Here is a 17,090-nt window from a genome sequence, read left to right as displayed (position 1 = left end):
AAAACGGGGCCAAAGTCACTTAGCAAATGTCTCAACTTGGCAACAGAAACGTGGGGCTCCGTTGTGGTCGTAAGTCGAGGACCACCTGTACATCAAAGTGGTTCTCAGCATGAACTTGGGAGCGTCTCTCAAAAGAGCGGAAAGCATCTTAAGCACACACGGATTTCCTCCTCCCATTAATGGTCCTCGCAATAATTGCTCAGGGTGTCGGTTAAGACAGGGTGAGGAGTTCAGCCACATAACTACTACGCACTGAATCACGAGAGATGCCAACAGGAAACAATCCGTCTGCTTTATAGCACATAAGATTCTTGCGCCATTAGCAGGCCGGGAATTCACTCTCATAATTTCAAGAAAAGGAAGGATTGACAGATGCTGTTCAAAATTTAATAGGCGTTAACGTATTAAATTGAGCACTGTGGACATAAGAAAAGCCAGATGCGGAGAACAGAAACTAGCCGAAGGAATGCGCACGCAAGCCAGGTTCAAAACGGTGTCCTTTTAAATCAGGGCTGGGGGGGACGGTGGCCCTTTTAATGACTCGTGGACTTCAATTCCCAGAATTCCTGAGCCAGCATGGCCGCTTTAGGAACTCTGGGAGTCGAAGTCCACAAAGGGGCCATAGTTGCCCATCCCTTTCACCAGTGTTTCTCAACCTTGGGAACTTGAAGATGTCTGGACTTCAACTCCCAGAATTCCCCAGCCAGCATTCGAGGGAGGGAGGAAGGAAAGAAGGAAGAAATAAAAAGGAAAGGAAGAAAAAGAAGGGAGGAAGGAAAGAAAGAGGGAGGAAAAGAAAGAAAGAAAAAAGGAAGGAAGAAAGAAAAAGAAAGGGAGGGAGGAAAGAAGGAAGAGAAATAAAGAAATAAAAAGGAAGGAAGAAAAAGAAAGGAAGAAAAAAGAAAGGAAGGAAAGAATGAAGGAAGAGAAAGAAAGAGAAAGAAAGAAAGAAAAAGGGAGGGAGGGAGGAAAGAAGGAAGGAAGAGAAAGAAAGAGAAAGAAAGAAAGCAGAGAGGAAGGGTGAGAAATAAATAAATAAATAAAAAAGAAAGAAAGAAAAAGGAAGGGAGGGGAGGAAAGAAGGAAAGGAAAGGAGGAGAAAGAAAGGGAGAAATAAAGTAGGAAGAAAGAAAGAAAGAAAGAAAGAAAGAGGAAGGGAGAGAAAGGAAGAGATAATGTGACACCTGTCAAGGAGGCATCAGCTGTATAGCTGCACCCCTAACTTTAAGAGCAGATGGTTTGGGGGTTTCCAACACTCTTTAAAAGCCAAATATTTTTTGGGACAGCAGCCCTTTCTCTCCCTCGCTTTGGATTCGGGTCGGGAGGCACATAAACCACTTTGTGCCCCAGGGAGAAATTCACATGAGGGGGAGGGAGGGGAGGGGAAGAGGCTGATGGTTTCAGGATGCTCCTCTTTCCTGTCACTCTGGCGGCCCCAAACTCCAACAATGCAGCCTGCCCTTCGATTGCCCAAGAGCAGCTTTGCAACTTTCACCTTTCTCGCATTCCTTCTGTGTTTTTCAACTCACCAGGTGCGTCAATAAATAATGGTTTGAAGGAGAAAACACAGGGACACACACGTATCTGCAAGGGATTCATCCCATTGACCTGTAGCTCTTTTTAGAATGGCCTGCAGATCAGTTTTGCAATGCAAGTATTAGCCCCAGGGAACCATTAGAGGCAGAAATGTCAGAAGGACATTTGGTTGAATTCCTATCCTGCCTTGTTTCCAGTTTCTCTTTAGCAAGTGCAGAGAAGAGCAACAAAGAGGATTAGGGGACTGGGGGCCAAAACATATGAAGAACGGTTGCAGGAACTGGGTGTGTCTAGTTTAATAGAAAGAAGGACCAGGGGAGACATGATAGGAGTCTTCCAATATCTCAGGGGTTGCCACAAAGAAGAGGGAGTCAAGCTATTCTCCAAGGCATCTCAGGGCAGGACAAGAAGCAATGGGTGGAAACTAATCAAGGAGAGAAGCAACCTAGAAATAAGCAGGAATTTCCCGACAGGGAGGACAATGAACCAGTGGAACAGAAGTTGCCTCCAGAAGTTATAAATGCCCCAACAATGGAAGTCTTTAAGAAGATGTTGGATAGCCATTTGTCTGAAGTGGTGTAGGATTTCCTGTCTAGGAAGGGGTTTGGACTAGAAGACCTCCAAGGTCCCTTCCAACTCTGTTATTCTATTCTATTCTATTCTATTCTATTCTATTCTATTCTATTCTAAAGAGTGCAGAGAAGAGCAAGAAAGAGGATTAAGGGACTGGAGACTAAAACATATGAAGAACGGTTGCAGGAACTGGGCATGTCTAGTTTAATGCAAAGAAGGACCAGGGGAGACATGATAGCAGCCTTCCAATATCTCAGGGGTTGCCACAAAGAAGAGGGAGTCAAACTATTCTCCAAGGCACCTGAGGGTAGAACAAGAAGCAATGGGTGGAAACTAATCAAGGAGAGAAGCCACTTAGAACTGAGGAGGAATTTCCTGACAGTGAGAACAATGAATCAGTGGAACAGAAGTTGCCTCCAGAAGTTGTGAATGCCCCAACACTGGAAGTCTTTAAGAAGATGTTGGAGAGCCATTTGTCTGGAACGGTAGAGGGTTTCCTGCCTAGGCAGGGGGTTGGACTAGAGGACCTCCTAGGTCCCTTCCAACTCTGTTCTTCTATTCTATTCTATTTGAGGGGCTGCCCCAAAGAAGAGGCAGTCAAGCTATTCTCCAAGGCACCTGAGGGCAGAACAAGAAGCAATGGGTGGAAACTAATCCAGGAGAGAAGCAACTTAGAACTGAGGAGAAATTTCCTGGCAGTCAGAAGAATTAATCAGTGGAACAGAAGTTGCCTCCAGAAGTTGTGGATGCCCCAACACTGGGAGTCTTTAAGAAGATGTTGGATAACCATTTGTCTGCAATAGTATAAGGTCTCCTGCTTGAGCAGGGGGCTAGACTAGAAGACCTCCAAGGTCCCTTCCACCTTTATTCTGATTAATAGATTAATCAACACAACTAGAACTAAGGAGAAATTTCCTGGCAGAAACAAGCAAGTGATGGAACAACTTGCCTCCAGAAGTTCCGGGGGTGCCATCACTGGAACTTTTAAAAACTAGATTGGACAGCCATTGGTCTGGAATGGTAGTGGGCCTCCTGCCTGTGCAGCGGGTTGGACTAGAAGACCTCGAAGGCCCCTTCCAACTCTGTTATTCTGTTAAGTCCCATCCTTCCCTCCGTCCCTAAACTGGACAAAGTAGCAATGCTTTTAACGACCTTTTAAAGTGCTATTTAGTGGTTTGAGTGCACCTAATCGTGGAGGCTCTACTTACTAATATCCTACCGTTTTTTTACTCCCAGCTCAATCCTTCTCTTTTTACTCTCAGCCCCACGTTTACGTTGGGAAATGTATTCAGTGAGTTTTGACCCGTTTTACGACTTTCCTTGCCGCATTTGCTACGCGGATAGCCGCAGTTCTGAAATGAGTCGCACGGTTGTTAAGCGAATCGGGCTAATTCCCTATTGACTTTGCTTGTCAGGAGGCTTCTGGGAGGAGATCACATGACCAACGTGGACATGACGCCGTGACCGTCATAAGTGTGAGTCAGTAAACTGCCAAGCATCCGAATATAATTCATGTCCCCATGGGGATGCTAAGTGTGCAAAAGCCATCCCGAGTCCCTTTTTTTCCCCACTGCCGTTGTAAGCAAATGGTTGTAAGTCGAGGACTGCCTGCATGCTGTTATTGGAAGGCCCAACTGCCCCAGCCAAGGGCTGCGACGGATGTTTCCTGCGGGGAAGCAGCAGAGAAGCCCAATGGCCTTTCAAACTGTGAATGGACCGGAATAAAAACCGTCAGCTGCCGAGAAGCCTCTGTCTTTCTGCAGGAAATGAAGGGTCTCTGCGGGGCGGTTGTGGTGGTTGAACCCGGGAGGCCCAACTCAGCCCGTGGTGCATTGAGAGAGGGAAGAGGAGGAGGAGATCCTGGCTCACTTGCAATGGCCTGGGCCATGGAAGGGAGACTCCGAGGGCTGGAAGGGACTCTCCATGTTCCATTGATTAACTGTTCTCACCATCAGAACATTTCTCCTTACTTCTAGGCTGGGTTTGTCCTTAACAAGCTTCCACCTGTGATTTCTTCTCCTGCCCTCTGGCCCTCTGGAGAACAAGCCCTTTCCCTCTTTCTCTGTGACTATCAGCATCTCTCCATCCGTCCATCCATCCATCTCTCCTCTGTCTATTTATATCCATTTTCTCTCTCTCTCTCATCCATCATCTATCTAATCAATATCAATCTATCTATCCATCTTCTATTGTTACTGCCTATGTCTCTCTCTCTCCCCCTCTCATCTATTTATCCATCCATCCATCCACTATTGTTACTATGTCTCTTCCCCCTATCTGTCTGTCTGTCTGTCTGTCTGTCTGTCTGTCTGTCTATCTATCTATCTATCTATCTATCTATCTATCTATCTATCTATCTATCTATCTCTATCTTTCTATCCATCCATCCATATATCCATCCATCTACTATTGTTACTACCTATGTCTCTCTATCCCCCATCTATTTATCTATCCATTATCTATCCATCTATTTATCTATTTATCCATCCATCCATCCATCTACTTTTGTTATTACCTATGTCTCCCCATCTATTTATCTATCCATCATCTATCTATCTATCTATCTATCTATCTATCTATCTATCTATCTATCTATCTATCTATCTATCTATCTATCTATCTATCTATCTATCTATCTATCTATCTACCTACCTACCTACCTACCTATCTCTCTATCCATCCATCCATCCATCCATCCATCCATCCATCCATCCATCCACTATTGTTACTACCTATGTCTCTCTCCCCCATCTATTTATTTATCCATTATCTATCTATCTATCTATCTATCTATCTATCTATCTATCTATCTATCTATCTATCTATCTATCTATCTATCTAGCCATCCATCCATCCATCCATCCATCCATCCATCCATCCATCCATCCATCCATCCACTATTGTTACTATGTCTCTCTCTCCTCCCATCTATTTATCTATCCATTATCTATCTATCATCTCTCTCTCTCTCTCTCTCTCCATCCATCCATCCATCCATCCATCCATCCATCCATCCATCCATCCACTATTGTTACTATGTCTCTCTCCCCCATCTATTTATCTATCCATCATTTATCCATCTATTTATCTATCCATCCATCCATCCACTTTTGTTATCACCTATGTCTCCCCCACCCATCTATTTATCTATCCATCATCAGTCCATCCATCCATCTATATTGTTTCTCCCCCTCCCTCCCTCTCTCTGAAATTCATCTGCCACCCATCTCATATCCAAAGACTGGGTGTGTGTGTGTGTGTGTGTGTTATACCATAAAGGCAGACTTTCTTTCTTAGCTCCTGCTGGAAGACCTGGAGGGGACTCGGCCTGTTCTCGCCGGGCAAGCAGAAACTATTTTGGCCAGGCCGTTCTTCCAATCACTGGGCTCCGTGCCAGGAAGTACTTGAGATAAGAAACAATAAGCAGCACCTTGAAATGCCCCCCGAAAACAATTGGTGACCAAATAGGCTCACCTATCAATGCTTCGGTTATTCTTGGCACAAACTAGTTTCACAGGAATTTGATCCGGCCGAGTTCAAAAAAAAAATATGGCCAGATATCATTGTATGCTCAACTATCTGATAATTTTAACTATCTGAAAAGGCAAACCACCTCTAGGCTGACCTCTTTGGTGTGTGTTGTGGATGTGAGTGTGTTTGTGTATGTGTGTGTGTGAGGGCCTGGGACACGTCAGCTGGGAAGGAGTTGCAGTCCGGCCTCCCCCACCCCAAAGCACCCCACAACCCACTTAACGATCACACGATGGGGAGAGCCAGCATTGTGGTTGTTAAGTGAGGGGGAACTGTGTGGGTGTCTTGCTTAATGACCACGACTGACCACCATAATTACGACCTCCATTGTGGTCGTAGGTCGAGGACTACCTGGGTGTCTAAGGCAAGGAATGCAGAGGTGACTTATTATCTCTCCTCTGTTGTCCCAATTCCTCTGGCTAATCCTGGTTGGCAGATCTAAAGGTTGATCCTTTACAATACAGGCAGTCCTCGACTTATGATCACAACTGAGCCCCAAATTGCTAAGTGAAACAGGTGTTAACTGAATTTTGCTCCATTTTACTACCTTTCTGGCCACCGTTGTTAAGTGAATCCCCACAATTGTTAAGCTAGTAAAACAGTTGCTAAGTGAATCTGGCTTCCCCGTTGACAGGAGGTCGCAATAGAGGATCACGTGGCCCCGGGGTGCTGCAACCGTCATAAATATGAGTCAGGCGAACTGTTGCAAGTTGAGGACTACCTGTATTACTTAAAAGTGAAATATAGGTAGCCCTCGACTTACAGCAGTTCACTGAGTGACCGTTTTGAAGTTACAACCACACTGTAACTTGTTGTAAGTCACTAAGTGAACTGTTATAAGATGAGGACTATCTGTACCTGCTTTCCCCCCCTCTTGTGATGTCTGATCATCTTAGTTACTCTTCTCTGCGCTTTTTCCAAAGTCTCAACATCTGTTTTGTAATGTGGTGACCAAAACTGGATGCCGTATTCCAGGTGTGGTCTTACTAAAGCTTTGTAAAGTGGTACTAATACTCAATACAATACAATACAATAGCAGAGTTGGAAGGGACCTTAGAAGTCTTCCAGTCCAACCCCCTGCCTAGGCAGGAAACCCTATACCAGACAAATGGTTATCCAACATCTTCTTAAAGACTTCCAGTGTTGGGGCATTCACAACTTCTGGAGGCAACTTCTGTTCCACTGATTTTAAACTGTTTTTTATGTAAGCTGCCCCGGATCCTTCGGCAGCATACAAATCTATTAAAACTTCAAACTATCTGTCTAACCGCCTACCTATCTATCAACTTTATCTATCTATCTATCTATCTATCTATCTATCTATCTATCTATCTATCTATCTATCTATCTATCTATCTATCTATCTATCTATCATCTATCTCCCGCGAGTCCCTTGGACTGCAAGGCCATCCAACTGGTCAGTCCTAGAGGAGATCCACCCTGGCTGCTCTTTAGAAGGCCAGATCCTGAAGAGGAAACTCAAATCCTTTGGCCACCTGATGGGAAGGAAGGACTCCCTGGAGAAGAGCCTCATGCTGGGAACGATGGAGGGCAAAAGAAGAAGAAGGGGACGGCAGAGAAGGAGGGGGCTGGATGGAGTCACCCAAGCAGTCGGCGTGAGCTTCAATGGACTCCAGAGATGGCAGAGGAGAGGAAGGCCTGGAGGGTCACGATGGGTTGGATTCAGTTTTGCAACTAACAACAATTGTTTCTGGCTTTGCCTTCTGGTGCTTTGGGAAATAATTTGACCCCCTCTTCTTTGGGGCAGCCCCCCAAATACTGAAACACTGTTATCATGTCCTCCCCTGGTCCTTCTTTTCTCCAGACTGGCCAAACCCACATCCTGCAACGGTTCTTCCGATGTTTTTGTCTCCAGGCCCTTAATCACCTGAGTTGCCCTTCCTAATGGAACTTGCAAATCCTGTCTCCCAGGAAGAGGTTAATCCCAAGGAAAGACCGGCCCAGCCCAGCCCAGCTCCATCCATCATCCAAGAGACACTCTGTATGTAGCAGAGATTACCTTCAGGGCCTGTGCAATTTTTCACAGGTCCTCCTTGACTTACAACAGTTCATTTAGTGACCGTTTGAAGTTACAATGGCGCTGGAAAAAGTGACTTGGGACTGTTTCTCCACCCATGACTGTTGCAACATCCCCATGATTTACGTTCAGATGCTGGCAACTGGTTCATATTTGTTGTTGCCCGCCAGTGGCCAGCGGAGCTGGCATCAGAGCCGAGGTGGCGCAGTGGTTAAATGCAGCACTGCAGGCTACTTCAGCTGACTGCTAGTTCTGCAGTTCGGCGGTTCAAATCTCACCGGCTCAGGGTTGACTCAGCCTTCCATCCTTCCGAGGTGGGTAAAATGAGGACCCGGATTGTTGTTGGGGGCAATATGCTGACTCCGTAAACTGCTTAGAGAGGGCTGAAAGCCCTAGGAAGCGGTATATAAGTCTAACTGCTATTGCTATTGCTATCAGATTCGGAGAGTGAGGAGGTTGGGGAGGAAGATGGGCCAGTCCTGGAGTCTGGGGAAGGCTCGGATGAGGGCTCTGTGTCGGAGGCAGAGAGGGGGCCAGAGCCATCTGACGGTTATCAGCTGCCTTCAGAGTCAGACATCAGTGAGGCAGAAGAACAGCTGGAGCCTGTTCCCAGTGTGTGCATGCACAGAGTGGACAGACGAAGGGAAGAGCTAAAGAAGAGGGGTCGACTTTGGAGTAAGGCCACAGGTGGACGGTGAATGGCCCCTCCCAGAGGGAATAAAAGAAGAGCGACAGGAACGCATGAAATGTATTTATGACCAATGGATACGCTTTCTACAAGATGTAATGAAACATGATTCCTTTTTTTGTGTGCTTTTTCTGTAATAAAACCAATTAAAAAAAAAATTTTTTTTTAAAAAGAGGAGCGACAGGGGAGTGGAGTTTGCAGGAGACAATTAGTTCGCTTCATTGGTTCGTGACTCTTTGAGGCTCCTTGCCAAGTTCTGCAGATCATGGCATGGCAGGTCTCTAAGCCGGATAAGATCTGTGACCATAAATCCTCCCTCGAAAGACTTTGCTGGAGGTGAATGAGCAGAATTCACAGCCATTTAATAAAAGGGCTTTTTGTCAGGACGAGGAGTTTCCGTCATGCTCTTGGGAAACCTCAGTCAGAACAATAATTACGACGGTTGCAGTGCCCCGGGGTTGTGTGATACCCCTTTTGCGGCCTTCTGACAATTAAAGTCAATGGGGAAGGCAGATTCACTTAACAACCGGGCTACTAATTTGACAAAGAAAAGTCGTAAAAATAAGGTGAAGCTCACTTCGCGAATGTCTCCCTTAGCAACAGAAATTTTGGACTCAATGGCGGTCGTAAGTCAAAGGATACCTGTATAGTCTAAGTCAGTGTTTCTCAACCTTGGCAACTTGAAGATGCCCGGACTTCAACTCCCAGAATTCCCCAGCCAGCGTTTGCTGGCTGGGGAATTCTGGGAGTTGAAGTCCGGGCATCTTCAAGTTGCCAAGGTTGAGAAACACTGGTTTAGGTCTTCAGGCCTGTTCGTAGCTAAGGAGCGATGCGCTTTTCCACGCAATGTTTGCACATCAATTATGTATCATCCCTTTTTTTTCCCCCGAGCCATCTCGAGCACCAATTCAGAAATGAATAAATATAGAACATGAACTGACCAAATAACAAAACACTTTTGTTTACTCAAAGGCTCAACGTTCAAACTGGCTTTGCAGGTTCCATTTTGCTAATTAAAATTGCCGGCTTTTTGACAAAACCTGCAGAGAAGTGGCTTTAATGTAAACACTGAAAAGCCAATATTTTCTTTTGACACGACATAAGCTTCTCGTTTATCTTAGATGATTTATTAACTGACAAGGCAATGCCGATGTTGTTCCAAAATGTTCTTTTGGGATTTTTATTTTTTTTCCGGTGACATCTGCAAGCTTGGCAGCTCCTGATTTTTAAGACCGTGACTTAATCTCATAAAACATAATTCCAATTTAATACATGATTCCAGCCCGGCTGGAAAAACATTGTTGTGATTAATGCAAAGAAACGAGAAACGGAAACGAACGGAAGCTGCGACGTGACGACAACGTGGCTCGGATGGGCCATGTTCTTTTACTGTAACGCGCTCGACATGGGGCTGCCCTTGAAGAGTGTTCGAAGACTCCAGCTGGTCCAGAACGCAGCCGTGCGAGCGATCGTGGGTGCACCCAGGTACACCCACGTCACACCTATCCTCCGCGAGCTGCACTGGCTACCCATTAGTCTCCGGACCCGCTTCAAGGTGCTGGTCGCTACCTATAAAGCCCTTCATGGCATCGGACCTGGGTACCTGAGAGACCGCCTCCTGCCAATTACCTCCCATAGACTGATTAGATCTCACAGGTTAGGTCTCCTCCGGATTCCATCTGCCAGCCAATGTCGGCTGGCGACTCCCCGGGGGAGAGCCTTCTCTGTTGCAGCTCCAGCCCTCTGGAACGATCTCCCAGTGGAGATCCGGACCCTTACTACCCTCCCGGCCTTCCGCAAAGCCGTTAAGTCCTGGCTGCTCCAGCAGGCCGGGGGGGCTCTCGAAATATCCAGCTCCTCGGAAACTGTGACTGTTGTATATTTTAATATGTTGTTTTGTCTATTATCCCCCTCCCTTGTTTTATTGTAAGCCGCCCGGAGTCCTTCGGGAGTGGGCGGCATACAAAATCAATAAAACTATAAACTATAAACTTCTTAAGATATTATTTTAAAATGGTAGCAATTGCTTGTTTTAACCTTAAAAAGCCCTTAGTGCAGTGTTTCTCAACCATGGCGACTTTAAGTCCTGTGGACTTCAACTCCCAGAATTCCCCAGCCAGCATAGCTGGCTGGGGGATTCTGGGAGTTGAAATCCACAGAACTTAGTCACCAAGGTTGAGAAACACTGCCTTAGTTAAGAAGTACAGGTAGTTCTTGATTTACGACCGCAATGAGCCCCAAATTCCCGTTGCTAGGCAAGAGAGTGGTCAAGTGAATTTTGCCCCGTTTTATGACCTTTCTTGCCATAGTTGCTAAGTGAATCACGTCAGTTGTTAAGTTAGTAACATGGCTGTTAAGTGAATCTGGTCTCGCCACTGATTTTTCTCGTCAGAAGGTCGCAAAAGGGGACTCCGGGGTGCTGCAACCGTCGTAAGTACACGCCAGTTGCCAAGCCTCTGGTTTTTGATCGCCTGACCCTGGAGATGGTGCAAGGGATGTAAATGTGAAAAACTGTCATAAGTCACTGTTTCAGTACCATTGTAACTTTGAAACGAATCATTGTAAGTTGAGGACTATCTGTATCAAAAACTGCTGGCTTTACAGCCCTCCCTACGCGGTTTACAGAGTCAGCCTCTTGTCCCCCAACAATTTGGGTCCTCATTTTACCAACTTCGAAAGGACGGAAGGTTGAGTCAACGCGGAGCCTGGTGAGATTCGAACCGCCAAATTGCAGGAAGCCGGCAGTCAGCAGAAGTGGCCTGCAGTACTGCACTCTAACCACCGCGCCAAAAGACACTTAATCTCCCCCCTGGTTCAGCCGATAAAGTGAGGAGAACGTGTGGCTTAGAGGTTAATACAACTGCCTAATAGGCAAGCAGCCCAAGTTCGAATCCCAGAAGGGTATAGCTCGCTTTGCGCAGAATAAAAATTGTTCTGCACATGCGCAGAAACATGCCGGCAACGGCAGAAGAGACCGGGGAACTGGTTCAGGGTGTTGCCAGCTTGGGCCGCTGCCAGTTCTGCGACCCGGGCCTAAATTCCACTAGCAGTTCGGCCCGGTTTGGAGCAATCGGCTGGCGACTCCCCCGGGGGAGGGCCTTCTCTGTGGCTGCTCCGGCCCTCTGGAACGACCTCCCCGTTGAGATCTGGACCCTTACCACCCTTCCAGCCTTCCTGGGGCTGTTGAACTATCCAGCCCCCTCCAAGGTTATGACTGCTGTTGTATTTTAAATTTCTGTTTTCTATTTTTATTTTTGTACCCTCTCCCCTTCTGATTGTTAGTTGTCCTGAGTCTTCCGGTAATAGGGCGGCATACAAGCCAAATCAATCAATCAATCAATCAATCAATCAATCAATCAATCAATCCACCTTCTACAAGAATCCCAGTTTCCAATTGGGGAAATTAGCTGCCCACAGATAGAGATGATGAAGGCCACGAAACTCTCGTCTATCCCGTGATTCTATCTCGATTCCCATGGGTTTCGCATCCGTACTCACTTCAGCATTGTCTTCCTTCTCCTCATCGTCAGATTCTGCGCTGTCGTCTGGCGGCTCTTCTGTAAGGGAACATATAAATGTTTATTAATCAGCCAAAGAACGGGCCCCACTCTAATATTCTTCCGGAAGGCGCTGATTCTGTCAGTGGGCCTGGGAAACCCAAAACGGGATGGAGCCCATTTAATGGCTGGTGTGATCAGCTATCGTCGGGGGGGGGGGGGAGGTGGGGAGCAATTTTGTTATATTGTACAATTGTTGTGGCCCACCAGCAGCCAACAGAGTTGGCAGCACAGTCGGAAAGTGAGGAGGTTGGGGAGGAAGATGGGCCAGTCCTGGAGTCTGGGGAAGGCTCAGACGAGGGCTCTGTGTCAGAGGCAGAGAGGGGGCCAGGGCCATCTGACAGTAACAAGCTGCCTTTGGAGCTAGACGTCAGTGAGGCAGAAGAACAGCTGGAGCCTGTTCCCAGTGGGCGCATGCGCAGAGCTGCCAGAAGAAAAGAACAGCTCAGAAATCAGGTTCGACCTGGGAGTAAAGCCACAGGTGGACGGTGAATTGCACCTCCCAGAGGAAATAAAAGAGGAGTGGGCTTTTGCAGGAAACAATTCATTCATTCGTTTCAGGAGTGTGAAGATCTGTCCATGAATCCCAGAGACTCTGTGCCCAGCCTTTCCTTGCACAGCACCTCATCTGGACAATATTTACATGGCCGCTTTCCAAGCTAGATAAGGTCTGTGGTCATCAATACGCCTTTGAAAGACTGTTTGCCAGGCCTTGGCTGAAGGTGAAGGAGAGGAATTCACATTCGTTTAATAAAAGGGGTTTGCTCAGGAATCTGCTTCGTGCTTTTTGGGGAAGCCTAGGTCAGAAAAACAACCGCAACTTTTTGCTTTTACACAACCGCATGCACAAGCCATTTCTATAACAATAAGCCTAACTAGCTAACCAAAACGAAATCAAAGTTTCTTTTCTTTTCATCGCGAGCACAAAATCCGGAAGAAATTTCAGAATAAAAACAAAGTTAAGACCCGTTCTCTTCTTTGGCTAAAAGAATCCATTTGGCCATCTCTGCTTCTCTTTGCTGTGGGGAATAAATAGATCCATTTTTTACCTGATTGCAGCTGCTTGATAATAAACTCAATCTGCTGGATCATATCGGCATTTCCTTCCTCGATGTAGCATCGGAGAATGTCTTCCATTTCCTGCACGGGTTTGCAAAACAAACTTGTGTTAGTTGATCCGAGGGATGAACCCGGCCTGGGGGTCAGAATAGGCTTTGGGGGGGGGGGGGGCAGGCAGAGGGCCACACCCAGCAGAAGAGGTCCTATTTACAGAATATAGCAATAGCAATAGCAGTAGACTTATATACCGCTTCATAGGGCTTTCAGCCCTCTCTAAGCGGTTTACAGAGAGTCAGCATATTGCCCCCAACAATCTGGGTCCTCATTTTACCCACCTCGGAAGGATGGAAGGCTGAGTCAACCCTGAGCCGGTGAGATTTGAACCGCTGAACTGCTGATCTAGCAGTAGCCTGCAGTGCTGCATTTAACCACTGCGCCACCTCGGCTCAGAACAAACAGAAGGTGAATTCTAAGGGGCTGCCCCAGAAAAGAGGGGGATCAACCTGCTCCCCAAAGCACCTGAGGGCAGGAGAAGCAGCAATGGGTGGAAACTAATCCGGGAGAGAAGCTACTTAGAACTAAGGAGGGATTTCCACACAGTGGGGACAATTCATCAGTGGAACGGCTTGCCACCGGAAGTTGTGGCTGCTTCAACATCTGGAGCTTTTTAAAGAAGAGACTGGACAGCCAGCTGTCTGAAATGGTACGGGGTTGGACTAGAAGACCTTCGAGGTCCCTACCGTCTCTGTAATTCTGTTAAGGACTAGGGGAGACATGAGAGCAATGTTGTAATAGGTGAGGGGCTGCCCCAAAGAAGAGGGGGATCAACCTGTCCTCCAAAGCACTTGAGGGGCAGGACAAGAAGCAATGGGTGGAGATTAATCAAGGAGAGAAGCAACCTTGGAATTAAGGAGAAACTTCCTGACCGGGAGAACAATTAACCAGTGGAACGATTTGCCGTCAGAAGTTGTGGGTGCTCCATCACTGGAGGTTTTAAAGAAGAGATTGGACAGCCCCTTGTCTGGAATGGTGTAAGGCAGTGTTTCTCAACCTTGGCAACTTGAAGATGTCCGGACTTCAACTCCCAGAATTCCCCAGCCAGCGAATGCTGGCTGGGGAATTCTGGGAGTTGAAGTCCGGACATCTTCAAGTTGCCAAGGTTGAGAAACACTGGTGTAAGTTTTTCCTGCGTGAGCTAGGGGGTTGGACTAGAAGACCTCCAAGGTCCCTTCCAACTCTGTTATTCTGTTACTGAATGAAAGCCTTGGATACAGGGGTCTCGTCCGCAGCATCACAACCAGTATTTCAAGTCTGGGACCAGTGTGGCAATTTCCCGGGCGTAAAAGAATGGGCCTGAAGGGAGATTACACAGAGGAGGTTACTGTGCTTTTTGATTGGGAAAAAGAATAAGAATGAGACCAGCCTTTCTCAACCTTGACAACTTAAAGATGCGTGGATTTCAACTCTTAGAATTGCCCAGGCAGGCAGGCTCATTGCAACCCTGAGGACCCAGATTATTTGGGGGGAAGTGGGGGGGATAAGAGGCTGCCTCTGTAAACCGCTTAGAAAGGACTGTAAAAGCACGGTGAATAAGGATATGTCTAAATGCTATTGCTCTTCCTTCCTTCTTTTCCTTTTCTTTCCTTCCTTCCTTCCTTCCTTCCTTCGTTCCTTCCTTCCTTCCTTCCTTCCGCCCTGGTGGCGTACTGGTTAGAATGCAGCATTGCAGGCTAATTCTGCCCACTGCCAGGAGTTTGATCCTGATCAGCTTCCGTCCTTCCGAGATGGGTCAAATGAGGACCCAGATTTGTTGGGGGGCAAGAGGCTGACTCTGTAAACCGCTTAGAGAGGGCTGTAAAAGCACTATGAAGCGGTATATAAGACTAAGTGCTATTGCTATTCCTTCCTTCCTTTTCTCCCTCCCTCTCTCCCTTTTCTCATTCCCTCCCTCCCTCACACAGGTTGATTCAGCCTTCCATCCTTCCGAGGTGGGTAAAATGAGGACCCAGATTGTTGGGGGGGCAAGAGGCTGACTCTGTAAACCGCTTAGAGGGGGCTGGAAAGCACTGTGACGCCATATATAAGTCCAAGTGCTATTGCTATTCCTCCCTCCCTTCCATGGTGGTATAGTAGTTGACAATGCAGCATTGCAGGCTAATTTTACCCACAGCCAGAAGCTCGATCCTGACTGGCTCAAGGTTGACTCAGCCTTCCATCCTTCCGAGGTCGGTAAAATTAGGACCCAGATTGTTGGGGGCAAGAGGCTGACTCTGTAAACTGCTTAGAGGGGGCTGTAAAGCACTGTAAAGCGGTATATAAGTCTAAGTGCTATTGCTATTCATTCCTTCCTTCCTTCCTTCCTTCCTTCCTTCCTTCCTTCCTTCCTTCCTTCCTTCCTTCCTTCCTTCCTTAACTCCCTTTCTCATTTTCCTTCCTGGTGGCACAGTGGGTTAAGTTTGCTCACTGCCAGCAGTTCGATCCTGACCGGCTCAATGTTTACTCAGCCTTCCGTCCTTCCGAGGTCGGTAAAATGAGGACCCAGATTGTTGGGGGCAAGAGGCTGACTCCGTAAACCGCTTAGAGGGGGCTGGAAAGCACTCTGAAGCGGCATATAAGTCTAAATGCTATTCCTGTTCTCTTCTATCCCTAAGTGAACCGTTCACAGAGCAATTCCCAGAATTAAAGACAGAGAAAGAATGGATGGCTCTGTGATTATTGGCATAAAAATATATATATTCCAACCATCCTCCTGTTAGGAATTTTGTTCCGGCTTGTAGGTTTCCCTCTGAATCTCTAAATAAAGGTTGCCTTCAAATTCGTGGCATATAAAAGGCTTCTCTCGCAGGCTGCTTGCGTTCTAAACAAAACAACAACCTTTTCAAATCCTATATAAACGACCAGCGATGGAAAAAAAACGGGCCATTTGAGCCTCCCATTAAAAAAAAACCAGAATAAATCCTGGGCCTTGAGAGATTAGCCTGGGAGAACAAGCAAGGGGAGATAAGGATCGCAGGAAAGCCGAGGGCATCATCCATCAGGCTGAAAACGATCCCACATAATGGCCGAGAAAGTGAGAACTGGACGCATAGGGACGAGATATCAGCTTCTGTACAAAATCGGAGCAGATTCCGGCTTTTTTCCCCCCCGTTTTGTCTGCCATTTAGCAGCGGGGAAACTTATCTTTCCTAAATAGCTGGCAGCATTTCTGCCAGGTGGAAAATTTATCGCCTGCCCCATTCGTCACGAGGCAGGGCCAAAATAACAAATGAAATGCGCCATCTCTTGCTTTGACTTACGATCCGATCACGGTTCAAAACGTTGTTAAGTAAGGCTCAGTTGGGCGAAATATTTTGGACAAGCAAGTAAGAATTAGAATAGAGCTGGAAGGGACCTTGGAGGTCTTCTAGTCCAGCCCCCCCGGTCAAGCACGAGACCCTACACCATTTCAGACAAGTGACTGTCTAGTTTCTTCTTAAAAAGCTCCAGGGCTGAAGCACTTACAACTTCTGGTGGCAAGCTGTTCCATTGGCTAATTGTCCTCACTGTTCGGAAGTTTCTCCTGAATTCCAGGTTGCTTCTCTCCTTCATTAATTTACAACGGTGTAATCAAGAAACTACCAAGCCCACTCCCACTAACACTGACAAGAATCAAGATCATGTGAAAGGTTAATACCACTTTATAAGGCCTTGGTAAGGCCACCCTTGGAATCCTGCATTCAGTTTTGGTCACCATGATGTAGAAAAGATGTGGAGACTCTAGAAAGAGTGCAGAGAAGAGCAACCAAGAGGATTAGGGGACTGGAGGCTAAAACATACGAAGAACGGTTGCAGGAACTGGGTTTAGTTTAATGAAAAGAAGGACTAGGGGAGACATCATAGCAGTCTTCCAATATCTCAGGGGTTGCCACAAAGAAGAGGGAGTCAAACTGGCTGCTTACCATGGCTCGAGCTTCATCTCTTATGGATGGAATAGCAAGGATACTGTAAAGGGCTCCATTTACATAGGGATGAATCTGCAACAAAGGAGGTAAAATTACCCACCGTTCAAAGGGAATCTGCCCCTCATCTATCCCCCCCCCTCAGGTCTGGGGACTCAAACCTTTACAGA

At 46.8% G+C, this 17,090-nt stretch overlaps 1 protein-coding gene across 2 annotated transcripts in view; it reads right to left on the bottom strand.

The window, feature by feature from the left end:
* ARMC9 (armadillo repeat containing 9) overlaps positions 1–17,090 on the bottom strand; it is a 120,040-nt gene that overhangs the window by 41,247 nt on the left and 61,703 nt on the right. For both annotated transcript variants that reach the window (XM_087725059.1, XM_087725061.1), the window contains 3 exons: positions 16,921–16,995; positions 12,973–13,063; positions 11,865–11,923 (listed from right to left, as the gene is read on the bottom strand). In XM_087725059.1, the coding sequence (XP_087581185.1) occupies positions 11,865–11,923; positions 12,973–13,063; positions 16,921–16,995 (225 nt within the window). The remainder of the gene's footprint in view (positions 1–11,864; positions 11,924–12,972; positions 13,064–16,920; positions 16,996–17,090) is intronic.

The sequence above is a fragment of the Thamnophis sirtalis genome, unplaced genomic scaffold, assembly GCF_051295495.1.
Source record: "Thamnophis sirtalis isolate CommonGarterSnake01/CBP01778 unplaced genomic scaffold, rThaSir2_p1.2 scaffold_11, whole genome shotgun sequence".
Classification (NCBI taxonomy): domain Eukaryota; kingdom Metazoa; phylum Chordata; class Lepidosauria; order Squamata; family Natricidae; genus Thamnophis; species Thamnophis sirtalis.
The sequence above is the reverse complement of the archived record's forward strand: the minus strand, read 5'-3'. Positions and strand labels throughout refer to the sequence as shown.